Raw genomic sequence first — 15,001 nt, forward strand, 5'->3', positions numbered from 1 at the left:
GATAGCGTAGCCACCAAAATATCGTTGTGCTGCAGACTCATTAAGCTTTGGATGAAGAATTTTCTTCTTCATCCTCATCCATAGTCATATTTGCTTCTTGCTTTTCATCCAAATCTACATTTGACCAATCGCAAGTAAGCTGCGTGTCTCCATCGTCCTCGCAATTAGTAAAAGTCGTACATTGGCGTTTAACAAAAGTCATTGAAGACAAATTTGACTCTATTATACAAAATTCCCTCACTGACGGATTTTTGTTGTGTCCTCCTCTCGATCGCAATATACCAAAATGGTTCTCCAACGCATCTTGATTATAGCGTCCTTGTGCCACGAATGTTAGTTCTTCGTCCTCCTGAAACATTTCCTCTACCATATCTAAAAACGTACTAATAAATAAAACTAAGTTCGGAACACTTTTATTTCTATGCGCATCAACTCCCTGCAAATATTTCTGAAATTTTAAAAGATTTTCCCTTATGTCGTTTTTGCGTGTTATTGGTCTCTTTTTGGGGTTTTGATGGCCGAACGTCTTGCCGTTGAGGTAGTCGAATCCATCGTTCAACTCTTGAAGCAAACGAACTGTTGCTTCGGCAAATTTTTCGCTACGCTTTAATCCACCAGTACTATGGACGAAGTCTATAGCATTTGATGTTGTCCAACTGAAAATTTGCGACATTAGATATACTCGCATTTTAGCAAAGCCTACAGGATGAACATGGTCCTGGGATAGTTTTGGTGCCAATCGAGCTGTTTTTGAAGATGAGTCTATTTCATAAAACTCTTTTATTACGTCCCAGCTGGCCTTTCCATGAGGAGTGTCAATGTTTTCTAGGAACATTGCATTCCGTATGCCCTTAAACATATGCGGTACATCGTATAACAAATATATATTGCCGCCTTCATGGCTGAATATATTTCTGTCGCCAACATTCCGCAGCTGTTTAAAGAGCCCAATGTTTTGTCCAGCTTGGTCGCAAATCAAACAACGTACCACAAGACCACATTCATTTTGTAGACTGTTTATTATATCAACTACAATGTTTTTTAGTTGCGTAGAGAAAAATCCGGAATTTGCGAAGCAGAAAGAATATACGAATTTCCAAGATTTGAAGCAACCTTTAACCATAAATACCATTGCTTGTGATGCCAGTTTTGGGATTCTACTGCCTCTGCCGTCGTCTTCTACACCATCGAACATGTCATACATAATATTGTACTCCAGTTCGTGGCGGAGACTCATTTCATCAAACAGAAGCATTACGTTTCTGTCCCGTGGTTCCATTTTTGCCACCATTTGCTGCAGCCCTTCAACAATTACACGGTTAATCCCAGCTTTCAAACCTTTTACTGGCTTCCATCGTCTTATTGTACTTTTGCTGGGCAGATGGAAACCTTCTGTGTCTCGAAGATACGCCACAGCCTTAGGAGAGATATGGTACAAGTTCATGATGACTTCCTTCTCCTCATGATCAAATTGCTTGCGATTGCTGCTGCATATTGCATTACTAAAGGCTCGAGTACTTTCATTAGCATCTTTGGTATCAATAACATTTTTGTAAATGTTTTCCAAATGTTGCTGTAGGGCAACATTTTCCGCCTTAAGGGCCTCATTCTCCTTCCTCAGAGCTTCATTTTCAAGCAATATTTGCTGCATATTGCTGTGGCGCATCTTCTTTAAAAGGTTCATATATTTAACCTTGTAAATGTCTCTGGGCTTAACTGGCCGGCTTGTGCTATTTTCGTAGCAATGGTCATTAAGGAAGGCTGCTTCGTTGAAATTGTTGGTATCATTTTGTGTTAAATTCCAATATTCCTGCTCCTCATGACGAATTCCTTTAGACGTCGACGGCCTCAAATCCAAAAAGTCGTCATCGTCGAAATCCAATCTGTGTTCGTCAAAACTCGAATCCTTATTGTCCAGTTTAGTCTTTAAGAACCTATCTACGCATTTTTCTGGCTCCTCAAAAGTCAAATCCCTATCGTCCACTTCCGTCTTTAAAACCCTATCTACGCTTTTCCCTTGCAAAAATCCTTTTCCTATGTCCTTTAAACTATCATCTAAGCTTATATTTTCTTTATTTAATCCTGTAAAAAAAAGTGGAGCAGCAAACGGTTTTAATCCATTGCTAGCTATCATTTCCGGGGTGAAATGTCTTTCACATATATATAAATTTTTGTAATTTATATATTTGCTAGACGATAAAACGACCAATTCCATCCATTTTTTTCTTTCCTCTTCGTCCTGAGGAAATGAAAATATCCGTGAAGATGGATATTGGCCGCTACACCCCTTAATGAAGCATCGCCGAATTTTGGGGGTTTCCTTCTTGAAAGCCGACAAGAAAATATTAGTATCGCTGTGACCTGGTAAAAGTAAAATAGCAAACAATAACCTAGTAAAATAATAATAAATAATAACGATAAATAATACTAAAATAATAAAAAGTGGTAAAAAAATTATATTTGTTAATTTAAAAATTAAAATAAATCATATTAAAACATCAATGTAGTACAGGATCGCCCGACGACAATCGCTATGACTGTGTTCGCTCATAATCAATATACAACGTAACCATAAGTTACAAAAAAAAAAAAACAGTCTGTATTTCTTCCTTCAACAAACAATCCAAAACATTGAAATAAAACGCGATTTAATTTTAATTTAATTTGGGATCCGCTAATAAAAGGAATGCAAAAATATATTATAAAAGTAAAACAACAGTTTAACCCCAGAAATCTCAAAGTTACTTTTAAAATTCATACACCTTCAAAAATCGCACAAACACATTTTGCTTCAGGATTGGTGCAAACAAAATATTGTTTAAACATGTTAAACATTCAGATTTAGATATAGCTCCCATATATATGTTTTCGGATTTCGACAAAAAATGTTCAAAATACCAACATTTTCCTTATAAAATCGCCTCTGCTTAGTCGAAAAGTTATAAAAATTACTTTAATACACTTCTTGTAATCATAGACTTGGACGAGATGATTTCATACAATTCGCCAAATATATTGTGGAACTTTTCCCCACGGAGATAAGGGTAAATTATATGATGACTATAACAATAGACGTTCACGGCATAGAGCAGCTGATTTAACAAAGCGAGGATTCAGAGCGAAAACCGAAGACAACTGTAAGTCTTATGGCAAATAAATAATTTGCTTTAAAAATTTCCATTATTATTTCTTTTTAAAGCCATGGACAATTCTACAGCCAGCGAACGGGATAATGTTGCAGAGTTTGATATTAACAAATTGGAAATTTGGAAATCGTCCAGAGTTGAAGAAGTCAAGTGTGCCAAATTTTAGTGACATCGGTACAGATTTGGATATAGCTCCCATATAAATCGTTCGCCCGATTTGAGCCAATAGTATTTGTAGAAGTCTATCAAATTCTGTGCAGATCGAGTGATATTTAAATGTATGTATGTGGGACAAACCTTTATGTATAGCACCCAACACATTTGACGGATGTGATATGGTATCGAACATTTAGATCTACAAAGTGATGCAGTGTATAATATAGTCAGCCCCGCCCGACTTTAGACTTTCCTTACATGTTTTAATTTATTTTTATTTTTGAACCAAGAAAGCTGTTGATTAATTTAAATAATTGTGAACCAATTTCAAAGCAATTTAATAAAAGATGAGTGTTGTGTTACATGTTGAGTGTTTTGTTGTGTTGTTTTCTTTTTTTTTTTTTGGTGTTTGATACGAGAGAAAATTATTCTACACAAGTAAAGCATAACTCAAGCAGCCAAAAAAGCAAAGTAAAATTGGCTCAGAAGGAAAAGGAAAAAATTGGTGATCAAAATTACAAAAATGACTTTAGTGCCATAATTCTTGGCACTTATTGTATGTGCTTGGTTATTGGTCGACAACAAAATATGAAGTGTTTGCTAACAAAGTACAATGAATGGTAAAAAAAAGCCCAACAACAAAAAAAACAAACCACCCCAAGTAACACCAAGCACAACGAGGGTCTGGTGGAGAGTTTTTAAATTCCACCCAACATACATAAAAAACAATATTCACATTTATCACATAAAACGCATTACTTACCTAATTCTAATGTCGGCATGGACCCAACTCTTAGTTTCCTTTTCAAGAGGCAGTCCACCTCGAAATGGCGGCTGCAAATTTTGGAATAGGAATTGATGCTTTTAACACCCAATTTAACGTTCCAGCACCATTTCTCCATGTTGCTTTCCGGGATGGAGAACAACCGTACAGCCAAAGAATTTCGGCCTGGACAGTTGCTTACTATACAGTCCATCTTCACTTTTTCACAATCCACTTTCCACTTGAAACTAAAAATTAGAAAACTTTCGCGCCAAAAGTTTTCATCTTGCGCCGCAAATCAAGTTTAACGCCTTGACACCTGTGACTTAGATTTTTTCGATAAGTTCGCGGTTTTTTTTAAAATACCTGCGAACATCTATTTAAAGTGGAATTTTTCGACGTATGTCGCGATTTTTAGTACGTTTTGTACAAAATAGGAAAATTTGAATCCGACATGACAGACAAACCTTTTTCTTACTTAAGGCTTGAATTTACATCTCTAAAGCAGTCATTTTTCACGGCTATTTGTCTTTCTATTAAAAGCTCATTTTAAAGAAATTTTTTTCCAATAATTTTCTTTAAAATGAGTTTTTAATAAAAAGCAATATATCTTCCTTGTCTTCTTAATAGCTCATTTTAATGAATATATAATTTTGGATATATAGATTATTACCTTTTAAAAAAATGTTTTCCTCTTTATAATAAAATAAACAAATGTATATATAATAAAATAAAAAAGTTTATTTTCAATAATTTACAAAGTTTATTATATAATATTAGATTTGGTTTCCGAAAACCTATACATGCCACAAGCCAAATATTTTCCCAGTGTGACCATACCTTGACATCTTCCTCAGCATTCACCTGTAAATATAAACAAAAACAATGAAATCAAAAATTATTCAAAAATTACTACAAGTGCTTCAACAAAAATAAGGGTTGTTTTTCATTTCGTTTGGTTGTTTTTCATTTCGTTTGTTTTTTTTTCCTCTTTCTTTACGTTATTGTGAATGATTTTTCTTGAAAAATACAAAAAGGTTCTCTTAACGAAAAAATCAAAACGAAATGTCAGAAAATTAATTTTTGGAACTGACACATTGTTTTTAAAGAGAATAGTGGATCATCTATCTAAAGTCTATAGTCTATGCATTGACACACTCACCCACTCGCTAAAATACGCACTCTCGGCCAGGCACTCTCTCTTAATGTAGCATGTGATCAGTGTTGCCAGTATTGGGATATTTTTTCGAGAATGGGGACGACATTTCTGAGTTGGGGCCTTGGGGATTTAGTGGGGAATTTCTATAAATTTGGTGATTTTTGTGGGCATTTTTCCAGAAATCGATTTCATATTTTTTAACACAATTTTATTTGTATAGAAAATTATGTCAAAATTTTATTTCTATAGAAAATTTTCACAAAATTTTATTTCTATAGAAAATGTTCACAAAATTTTATTTCTATAGAAAATTTTCTATAGAAATAAAAAAATAGAAAAATTGGTAAAATTTTATTTCTATAGAAAAATTAGTCAGAATTTTATTTCTATAGAAAATTTTGTCAAAATTTTCTTTCTATAGAAAATTTTGTCAATTATTTCTATAGAAAATTTTGTCAAAATATTATTTCTATAGAAAATTATGTCAAAATTGTATTTCTGTAGAAAATTTTGTCAAAATTGTATTTCTACAGAAATCTATAGCAAACTTTGTAAGGTTTTATTTGTAGAGAAAATTTTGTCAAAATTTAATTTTTATAGAAAATTTTGTCAAAATTTTATTTTTATAGAAAAATTTGTCAAAATTTTATTTGTATAGAAAAATTTGTGAAAATTTTATGTGTATAGAAAATTTTGTCAAAATTTTATTTGTATAGAAAATTTTGTCAAAATTTTATTTCTATAGAACATTTTATTTCTATATAGAAAATTTTGTCAAACTTTCTACAGCAGAGTCTTTTGCTTTATTTTTTTTTTTTAATTGTCAAAAATGTATTGGGGATTTTTGTCAGGAATTTAAGTTTAAATTGGGGATTTTTTGGGACGAAAACATCATAATATGGGGACAAGAGCTAGAAAAATACTGGCAACACTGCATGTGATCGAAAATTGAAGAGTATCTCATTTAGAAATTTGAATCAGGGATGAGAAATTTTGTGTTATGGTACACTTTTTGAATTGTTAGTACTCAAAAATAGTCCACGGAAATAAAATTTCACTGAAAAAAAAAAAATATTGTCGAAATGCCAAAGATTTCGTGTTCGAATTTTAAGGACATTTCTGTGATAAAAATTTTTTTCCCTGTCCAAAAGCCGATAAACTTTTCAAAGAAGTCATGAAGTTTTGTCCTTATAGATAAGTGTAAATGGATAAAAATGTAAATGTGTAAAGGTGGTTATTAAGTTCGAGTTTAGCCGCTAAAATCGTAATTTGTTCACTAAATTGAAAACTCAATCAGTAAAACTAGGCATAAAATTATATATATTTGTTGCAGATTTCATTATAACTTGATGGGGAATAGCCCAAAGCAAATGTTCACAAAGTTTTTATTCCTTAAAATGGATTATTAAAGAAAAGTAATTGTGAAAATTTTTGATTTTAGCGGCTAAAGGTGAGTACTATGTTCGGTTTTTCCACCAAAACACTAAATTAAAAGTACAAATATATTTATGAAGACGATTATATTTTGATCAAGTCTTGCCAAATAATGGAAAGTCCAAGGAATTGATTGCAAATAATTTTATATTTCTAAATTAATTAATTTAAAAAAGTAACCGTGAAAACAAGCTTGGCTTGAAAACTGAACATAGTACTCAGCTTAAACTCGAACTTAATACCCACCTTAAAGCGTAAGCGAATTTTAGGGGCATATAGCTTTAGATTACTGGCGAACTTGGAAAACGTTAACGTAGTTCAAAAGAAGAAAATAATTTGGTGGGTTCAACGGTAATGAAAAACTAGAAGTACTTATATGTAATAGGTACTTTTAGAAAGTGTGGTATCACAATGGAATACTATAACTGAGCCTGAATCAAATTGGGCTGCCACTTTAATATTTTTAAGACACAATTCTTCTTTAAAGTTGAGTTTTTCGTACTTGATTCTAGGAAACAAGTTTTACTTTATTCGTTTTTTAAGTTTATTTTCATGTACTATCAAAGTCATTTAAAAACGTGTCAAAGAAAAATTAAATTTCCAACTTCAGACTCGACCCATAAAAATCGAACCCTCGATTTGACTTCTTGAGCATCAAGACACAGCAATTTTTATCCGATTTGTATGCAATTAGAAACCAAGAGGTATTCTAGTTCCTTAGGTAGATGTGTTCAATATCGTTGATATCTGTCCCCATTCGATCTCCCAGCATGACTCCTTGAGAACATAGAATCCGCAATTTGTAACGACGGGTTCTCTCGCTTGCTTGGGTAGGTTTCGTCACAGAAATGTATATTCGTATTTATAGTAGAGAAAATGCGTTGTTTCATATTCAAATTTAACAATCGGAGTATTGTTAGAATATATACAATTGTTATAGTAATTATAGTGTAAGGTTGTTAGTCTGGCCTTCCCAGTTATTTGACGTGACCTTCGATGACACTTCGTCGTTGGACGGAACCGACGCGGCTTCGATCTAAAATCTTCAACGCCGGTGATGTATAGACGAAGCCTGAAACGAGACTACGTCGGCAATAGGGTAGTACTCCCGCTTAGTCCCCAGGCATCACAATTTTCTTCTGGTCTGGTACGACACTTCATCTGTAGATCGATCGTGGTTCATTTGGTACTCATCATGTAATGGGTTAGTTGTGGTTCAGTCCGAACGAGCTTTGAATCATAGGTCTACATGAGTAGTAAAGCATGGTATCTAAGCGATTGTGTGACTTCGAAAACGTGGTGGGCTGGGAGTTCCAAATCTCACGGAATCTAGGTACGCTATGAAGGTCGTTTAATCAATCGTGACTTACGACAATACACGTCGCATAACGAACGTGTAACACTTTCTGCGGAGACGTGACTTACGACAACACACTCGATAAAAGGTTTAACTGGCTTTCGTAACGTACGGCTTTCGACAACACGTAACTGCGAACCACGCAAGTTGCTTACGACAGCACACGTTTTGTGCCGAAGTGGCTTACGACAACCCTCTTTATTTAATAATAATTACGTACCGCGATCACGGCAATTGGACTGCGACAACACACTTGTTATTTTACGCGATCTCCCGATCGGCCCTCAAAAGTCCGAAAGCCGTACGTTACGAAAGCTCGAACGAGCTTTGAATCATAGGTCTACATGAATAGCACAGCGTGGGATCTAAGCGACTGTGTAATTTCGAAAACATGGTGGGCTGGCAGTTCCAAATCTCACGGAATCTAGGTACGCTATGAAGGTCGTTTAATCAATCGTAGCTTACGACAATACACGTCGCATAACGAACGTGTAACACTTTCTGTGGAGACGTGGCTTACGACAACACACTCGATAAATGGTTTAACGGGCTTTCGTAACGTACGGCTTTCGACAACACGTAACTGCGAACCACGCAAGTTGCTTACGACAGCACACGTTTTGTGCCGAAGTGGCTTACGACAACCCTCTTTATTTAATAATAATTACGTACCGCGATCACGGCAATTGGACTGCGACAACACACTTGTTATTTTACGCGATCTCCCGATCGGCTCTCAAAAGTCCGAAAGCCGTACGTTACGAAAGCTCGAACGAGCTTTGAATCATAGGTCTACATGAGTAGCACAGCGTGGGATCTAAGCGACTGTGTAATTTCGAAAACGTGGTGGGCTGGCAGTTCCAAATCTCACGGAATCTAGGTACGCTACGAAGGTCGTTTAATCAATCGTAGCTTACGACAATACACGTCGCATAACGAACGTGTAACACTTTCTGTGGAGACGTGGCTTACGACAACACACTCGATAAATGGTTTAACGGGCTTGCGTAACGTACGGCTTTCGACAACACGTAACTGCGAACCACGGAAGTTGCTTACGACAACCCTCTTTATTTAATAATAATTACGTACCGCGACCACGGCAATTGGACTGCGACAACACACTTATTATTTTACGCGATCTCCCGATCGGCCCTCAAAAAGGCCAAATCGGCATGATATAGAATTAGGACCTACTAAGTAACAGGGATTGGATTAGTCAAATGGAATAAACAGGGGGGAATAGTGTTTGAGTGCACAACAAGCTGAACAAAAAAAAGAACCGATTTGTGTAGGATTTAATGCAATGATTGGCATTCTCAATTGCATTCACAATTCGCGGATCCAATATAGGCCGGCCTTTAATGTCTAACCATGGTAACAGAATTATTGAGTTGACAGGATGGATCATATACCTAAATTCGTGCCTATTATAATGACAATTTATTGTTGACCACTTTTAAACTTCTTTTTTGTGGACTGTGATACACTAAAGAAGTTATTCCTTTTTCCACTTTGCTTTCACGAAGTACTACAAAAAAACTTTTTTTTTAAGTCGATTTTCGGTTTCTCCAAACACCCCAATTTTGTGAAAACCGGTTTTCGGATTTTTATTTTGATCAAAACCGGTTGACCGGTTCCTTGTAATAAAATGAACATTTACAACAAACTAATGAGTACTTAATCCTCTACTTCCAGTGTGATAGAAAAATTGAATGCCATTAAGGTTCACCCTTTCCAAACAATATTTTCATTTATTTTCTATGAAACATTACGGTGAAAATACTCCTTTAGTGATGGAAGATGTCGTACTAAAAATCGGACAATCGTCAATCTTATTACCATTCGAATAACTTCAAATTGATTTTATAATGGATAATTGTCCGCTGCCGAATACAAATATTTACATCGGCTTAGCCGTCAAGCCGCGGCCGGAGGTAAAAATGTACAACCTGTTTTTATATGTCGAACGAGCTCTATCGATCGACTGAAATGGAGACAGACAGCTGAATTTAAATTATATGCATTTTAGTCGGTCGATAGAGCTCATTCGACATACAGAAACAGGCTGTTAGGGTCAGCCGCCGCCGACAAAAATGGGTCGGCTTCATTCTCTGGCCCTCATTGATGCAATCACAAAATTAATTGAACCAATTAACTTTTTAATAGAAATTTCTTCAATCACGAAAGTGATAGTATCAATCACAGAATTAATAAAAATTGTTATTTTCAAGCATTCAGTATTACTTCCCAGCAAAAAAAGCGTCGTCATAAAAGTAGTGAAAATGTTCTTTTTTGATCCTGAAGTGGTGCAAAACTAGCGCAGAAGCGATAAATTTAACGTGGGCTTGTCATAGGATGGATGTCCACCATTTTAACAGCTGTTGCACTGAATTTACATCACTTCTTAAGGTGTGATCCGAATTCAGTGTTTTGGATGTGAATTAAAAAAATTTGCGATGTTTTGATAAATAAATCATTTTTAATTTTTTTTTATAATTTTTAATGCATTTATAATGCTTGTCTGAACCGCCTGACCTCAAATATTTTCAATATTTCGCTATTTTTCTAGAATGAATTTATCATTTTTTTTGGACAAAATTTAAATAATCTGTACCATTTTATTAATCCTTACTCTGCACTATTTGAAACAAAACAATTTTTAATTTAAGCTGAGTACTATGTTCACTTTTTAAGCTGAAAACCAGCTTGTTTTCGCGGTTACTTTTTTATTAATCAATTAATTTAGAAATATAAAAATATTTGCAAACAATTCCTTGGATCTTTTCCATCCTATATTTGGCATGACTTGATCAAAATATAATCGTCTTCATAAATATATTTCGTACTTTTAATTTAGTGTTTTGGTGAAAAAGCCGAACATAGTACTCACCTTTACACTATAAAAATATGAAAACAGAGTACTTCCAATTTTTTTGCTGGGTAATTATAGTTGGATTTTTCTTTTTCAATTGTATTTTTATTTGGAGTTACATTTTTATTTACTTAAAATGTTTATTGGGATAATTAATGTTTTAATTGAATTTTTTTTTCAGTAATTTTCTTATTTTGGTGATACTTTTTCTCTGTGCATGTCAAACTGAAATTTTTCCGTTATTTGCATGAGTTGCCAATTTCATCCGATCGGTTGGGTATACCCTTGATTGGGTATACTTGCTACTTGTAACTCAACATCATTCTTGTATTAATGCAAACAAATATGTTAAATGTGTCGTATAAATATTATATTTATAAGAATTAATATATGTTTAATAAAAAAAAAATAATAATAATTATAAAATAAACATCTAAACAATCGTGTTTTAATTGACCACAATGGTTCTTTTACAACTATCTTAAAATGCACGTTTTCTAATAGTTTGAATAGTTAGTTTGGCGTCGTTCTAAATTTATCTAAAAAGGCATCTAATAATTGCACTCATGCAATACTTTTTTGTAGTAACTTGGCGTGGTACAACTTTTCAAAAGTGACGGCGCTTTTCCGAAAAGTTTTGGATATCATATACAACTGTTTTAAACGTGGTGGGGATTGCCAGAAGTGCCGTCAAATTAAAAAAAAATTGCATTTACACGCTTTCGAAATATGTGCGATATCTATATAACGCTGATTTATTTCCGTTACTAGAACTGATGATATGAAAGCTGCTTACTATGAAAAAACTCCTAATTTTTTGATTAGAAAAAATGGCAACGCAACATTTGGCATACAGAAAAAAGCCGGATTAGAAAAACTGACGCCGTTGAAAAAATGGCATAAAGAAAAAAAGCCGGATTAGAAAAACTAACGGCGTGGAAAAAAGCAGTAGTCGAGTTTTGACGTTGCCAACCAACATGCAGCTGTCAGTTTATACATGTTTAATGTGTGTGTTGTTATTGTTTAATTTTTTGTTGATTTTACCAAAGAAGACAATTTAAATTAATATATAGGACAAGTCATAATTAAATTCATTCCATTTAAAATGAATATAGAAAAGTACACCCTCCAGTCTATAAGACAAGAGTTGATTGACAACAATCTACAGGCTAAAGCCATTATACAGGTAAGCAACATTCGTTTTCACATCCCTTCTTTCAATGACTAATTTTGCCATGTCAAAAGGACATCATATCATATCGTGGGTCTATACAAGAACTAGAGGCTCTTAATGAAGCGGGACGAGCAAAATTGGCTGCCTTGAGGAAAAATATAGATAGACTTAATGATTGGGCGAGAGATACCGGCGATCCTGCTTTATCCAAAGAGGTTGACACACAAAGAGAACAATTCTCTAAAGTTCTACAGGCCTTCCGCAAGGCAAATGTGGCTACAATGTTAGAAATTGAAAAGGCAAATCGGGATGAACTAATGGCCATCACAGGAGAAACTGATCTTAGGCAACGTCATGTGGGTGGTGGTGGTGGTGCCGGAGCAGCGACACGTCACAATCGAGGCAGTTTAGTATCAGCTGAAAATAATGTTACCGAAAAAATGCTTGCCATTTCCAGACATCTTTCCGAGACAACACAAAAGAGTGCCATTACATTGGAAAATTTGGTAGCATCATCTCAAAATGTGGAGGCCACAAGAGATGAATTAACAAATACCGCTGGCACAATATCTCAATCCGGTAAACTGCTAAAAAAATATGGTCGCCGGGAGTGTACCGATAAGATGTTATTATTCTTTGCATTTGCTTTTTTCTTGGCATGTGTCTTCTACATTATCCACAAGCGATTGTTTTAGGCGAATGTTAAAGAGTGTATGTACCAATGATGCTGCCGCTACATACAATTGACATTATTTTGGCTATGTATGCTGATGATGATGATAATTCCATGTTATAGGTACGAAAATGTAATGAATGACTGATGACATAAAGGCTGGCCTCTCAGGGTTTATTTTCTCTGTTGAAAATTGAACCTATCGTTCCAAGATTGTTTTGTTTAGGGAATTTAAAACAAAACTAAATGAAAAATATATGGGAAACAAAAAATATGTTTTAGTGTATGCATTTGTATATGTAGGTTAACAAAACAAAAAATTAAATACAACACAAACTAAATGCTTAAATGTAGTTCTAAACTATAAATAAATCATTATTGTAAATTATATTTATTTAATAATTATTTCTTAGTGTTTCATTTAGTTGTAGATTCAAAATTGGGTTGTAACATAGATAGAGTTTTTCTCGCAAAAATTTATTTAAACAAAAACTTGTAATTATAATAATAAATTTATAAATGAAGTATTCTACAATACTGTTAACTACCTACATATAACTGTCGACCAATTTGTTAATGCCGTTTCGCCAAACATAAACGGGTCTGGTGACAAAGAAGTTGTTAGGTCATATTTTAAAGTCATCTTCACCATCGAAGATAACACCCTTTATTAGGTTTAACAGAGATTGCAAAAGCTGATAGTTGGTAGGTGCGGGATCCGGAAAGTACGGTGGATGCTGAAGAACCGCTTATGCGAGCTCTTGGAGAGCTGTCCTTACAACATGGCGCTTGTCGTTGTAGTGGAGCAAAATTACTTAGGGTCTTTTCAGAAAATAGCTCCAATTATACATTTTAGTTTGGCAATGTAATGGTACCATTTTGGCTGTGGCGTTTCGTTCTAGAATTGCTAAGTGCGCCTCGCATTCCCAGTCCGACCAATCGCAAATCATGGACTTTTTTGGGCAATATTCTTGCAATTAAATATATATCCATTGTTAAACAACAAAATAATTCAAAGGCATATATCCCTACTGTTTAATCCATTTGTTTACAACGAAAAAATTGGGAATATAAATATTTGAGTATGAAATTCAAAATTGACGTTTGGAGAGTACTTATAGAAAAAGTCGAGGGCAAGATATATTTAGGAAGGTGCTTTCAAGGTATCAACCAATTACAAATTTTTCATTGCAGGCAGAATTTTGATAATCAGTATTTGTTTCTTTGAAAAAGAATGATTTTGAAAAAATTTTTAACTTCGATTGGGGTGTCCCAGTGACGAGAAATGAGGCGATGATGTGGAAAACATATCTGCAGTACAGGGGGGAATTTGGAAGGAATCGTAAAAAGTAAGGAAGCCATAGATATCGACCTTCTTGGCAACATACTAGTGATTAGTACGAATATTGGCACATTAGTATACTTTGGTTTTTTACACCGCCAGTTAAATTGACATGGGTTCAAAACAAAAAAAAAAAAAAAGCATGTTCGTGTGTCACGCGTGATTCATGCGAAATCGTGAATGAAATTTAAACGAAATCTCGTAAATGTGCGTGAACGAGACTAAACAAAAATGTGTGGCGCGTGAGCGTTAGTACAAATCAAATTGTGTTCGTGATTGTGAGTGAGTAAAATTTCTCCGAAATCAAGCTCCCGATAAAAATTCACAAACCAACTCACGCTCACGATCCAACTCACGCTCAAGATAAAATTCGCGTTCGCGATAAAATTCATGTTCACGATAAAATGCACACTCACGGTAAAAGAGAGACACAAAAAGTCACAATCACGAGCAAATTCACATTCACGATTAAATTCATCACCTTTACTTATTTAATCACGTTTAAGATTTCAATAACGAGAGTCACGAGAAGTTTCGTGAATTACGAGAATTTGAATTGAGCCACGAACATGGCGCGCGTGAGTACAAATATTTCTTCGTGAATGTGTTTGAGTGTGAGTGAAATTCCACTCACGCGCGCATCTAAGTATATATTCACAGTAAAATAACAAAAAAATCAAATAAAACGTACACCCAAAGAAATTTGTTAGTAGGGACAGCAGAAAAGTCTGCTAAAACAGCAGAAAATCTGCTGAAAAAGGGACAGCAGTCACTGTTTGCTGAAATAGCAAACATTTCCTGCTATTTTTGAAGCTCGATTACACTAAAACATGTTTTATTTTGGCTAAAACAAATAAAAATGTCAACTTAGGAGATATCCTAACATAATAAAAACAATATTTTATGAATATCTATAGTATTT

The 15,001-nt window shown here is 34.4% G+C and overlaps 2 protein-coding genes and 1 long non-coding RNA gene across 3 annotated transcripts in view; all 3 read left to right on the forward strand.

Moving 5' to 3' along the window:
• Nagk (N-acetylglucosamine kinase) overlaps positions 1 to 15,001 on the forward strand; it is a 225,954-nt gene that overhangs the window by 168,260 nt on the left and 42,693 nt on the right. The window lies entirely within an intron of this gene.
• On the forward strand, positions 2,582 to 3,664 carry LOC142242469 (uncharacterized). Its single transcript, XR_012724117.1, has 3 exons — positions 2,582 to 2,707; positions 2,978 to 3,137; positions 3,200 to 3,664. It is a non-coding gene; the product is annotated as an uncharacterized LOC142242469 (long non-coding RNA).
• Positions 11,861 to 13,142, forward strand: Sec20 (vesicle transport protein Sec20). Its single transcript, XM_075291726.1, has 2 exons — positions 11,861 to 12,076; positions 12,136 to 13,142. The coding sequence occupies exons 1-2, from the start codon at positions 11,996 to 11,998 to the stop codon at positions 12,757 to 12,759; spliced, it is 705 nt and encodes a 234-aa protein (XP_075147841.1). The 5' UTR covers positions 11,861 to 11,995; the 3' UTR covers positions 12,760 to 13,142.

The sequence above is a fragment of the Haematobia irritans genome, chromosome 1, assembly GCF_050003625.1.
Source record: "Haematobia irritans isolate KBUSLIRL chromosome 1, ASM5000362v1, whole genome shotgun sequence".
Taxonomy (NCBI): Eukaryota; Metazoa; Arthropoda; class Insecta; order Diptera; family Muscidae; genus Haematobia; species Haematobia irritans.

Bases quoted from the DNA above. Each gene is read 5' to 3' on its own strand.
- Sec20 (XM_075291726.1), top strand. From the start codon at position 11,996: ATGAATATAGAAAAGTACACCCTCCAGTCTATAAGACAAGAGTTGATT. The intron at 12,077-12,135 runs GTAAGCAACATT...CCATGTCAAAAG, and splicing joins AGGCTAAAGCCATTATACAG to GACATCATATCATATCGTGG.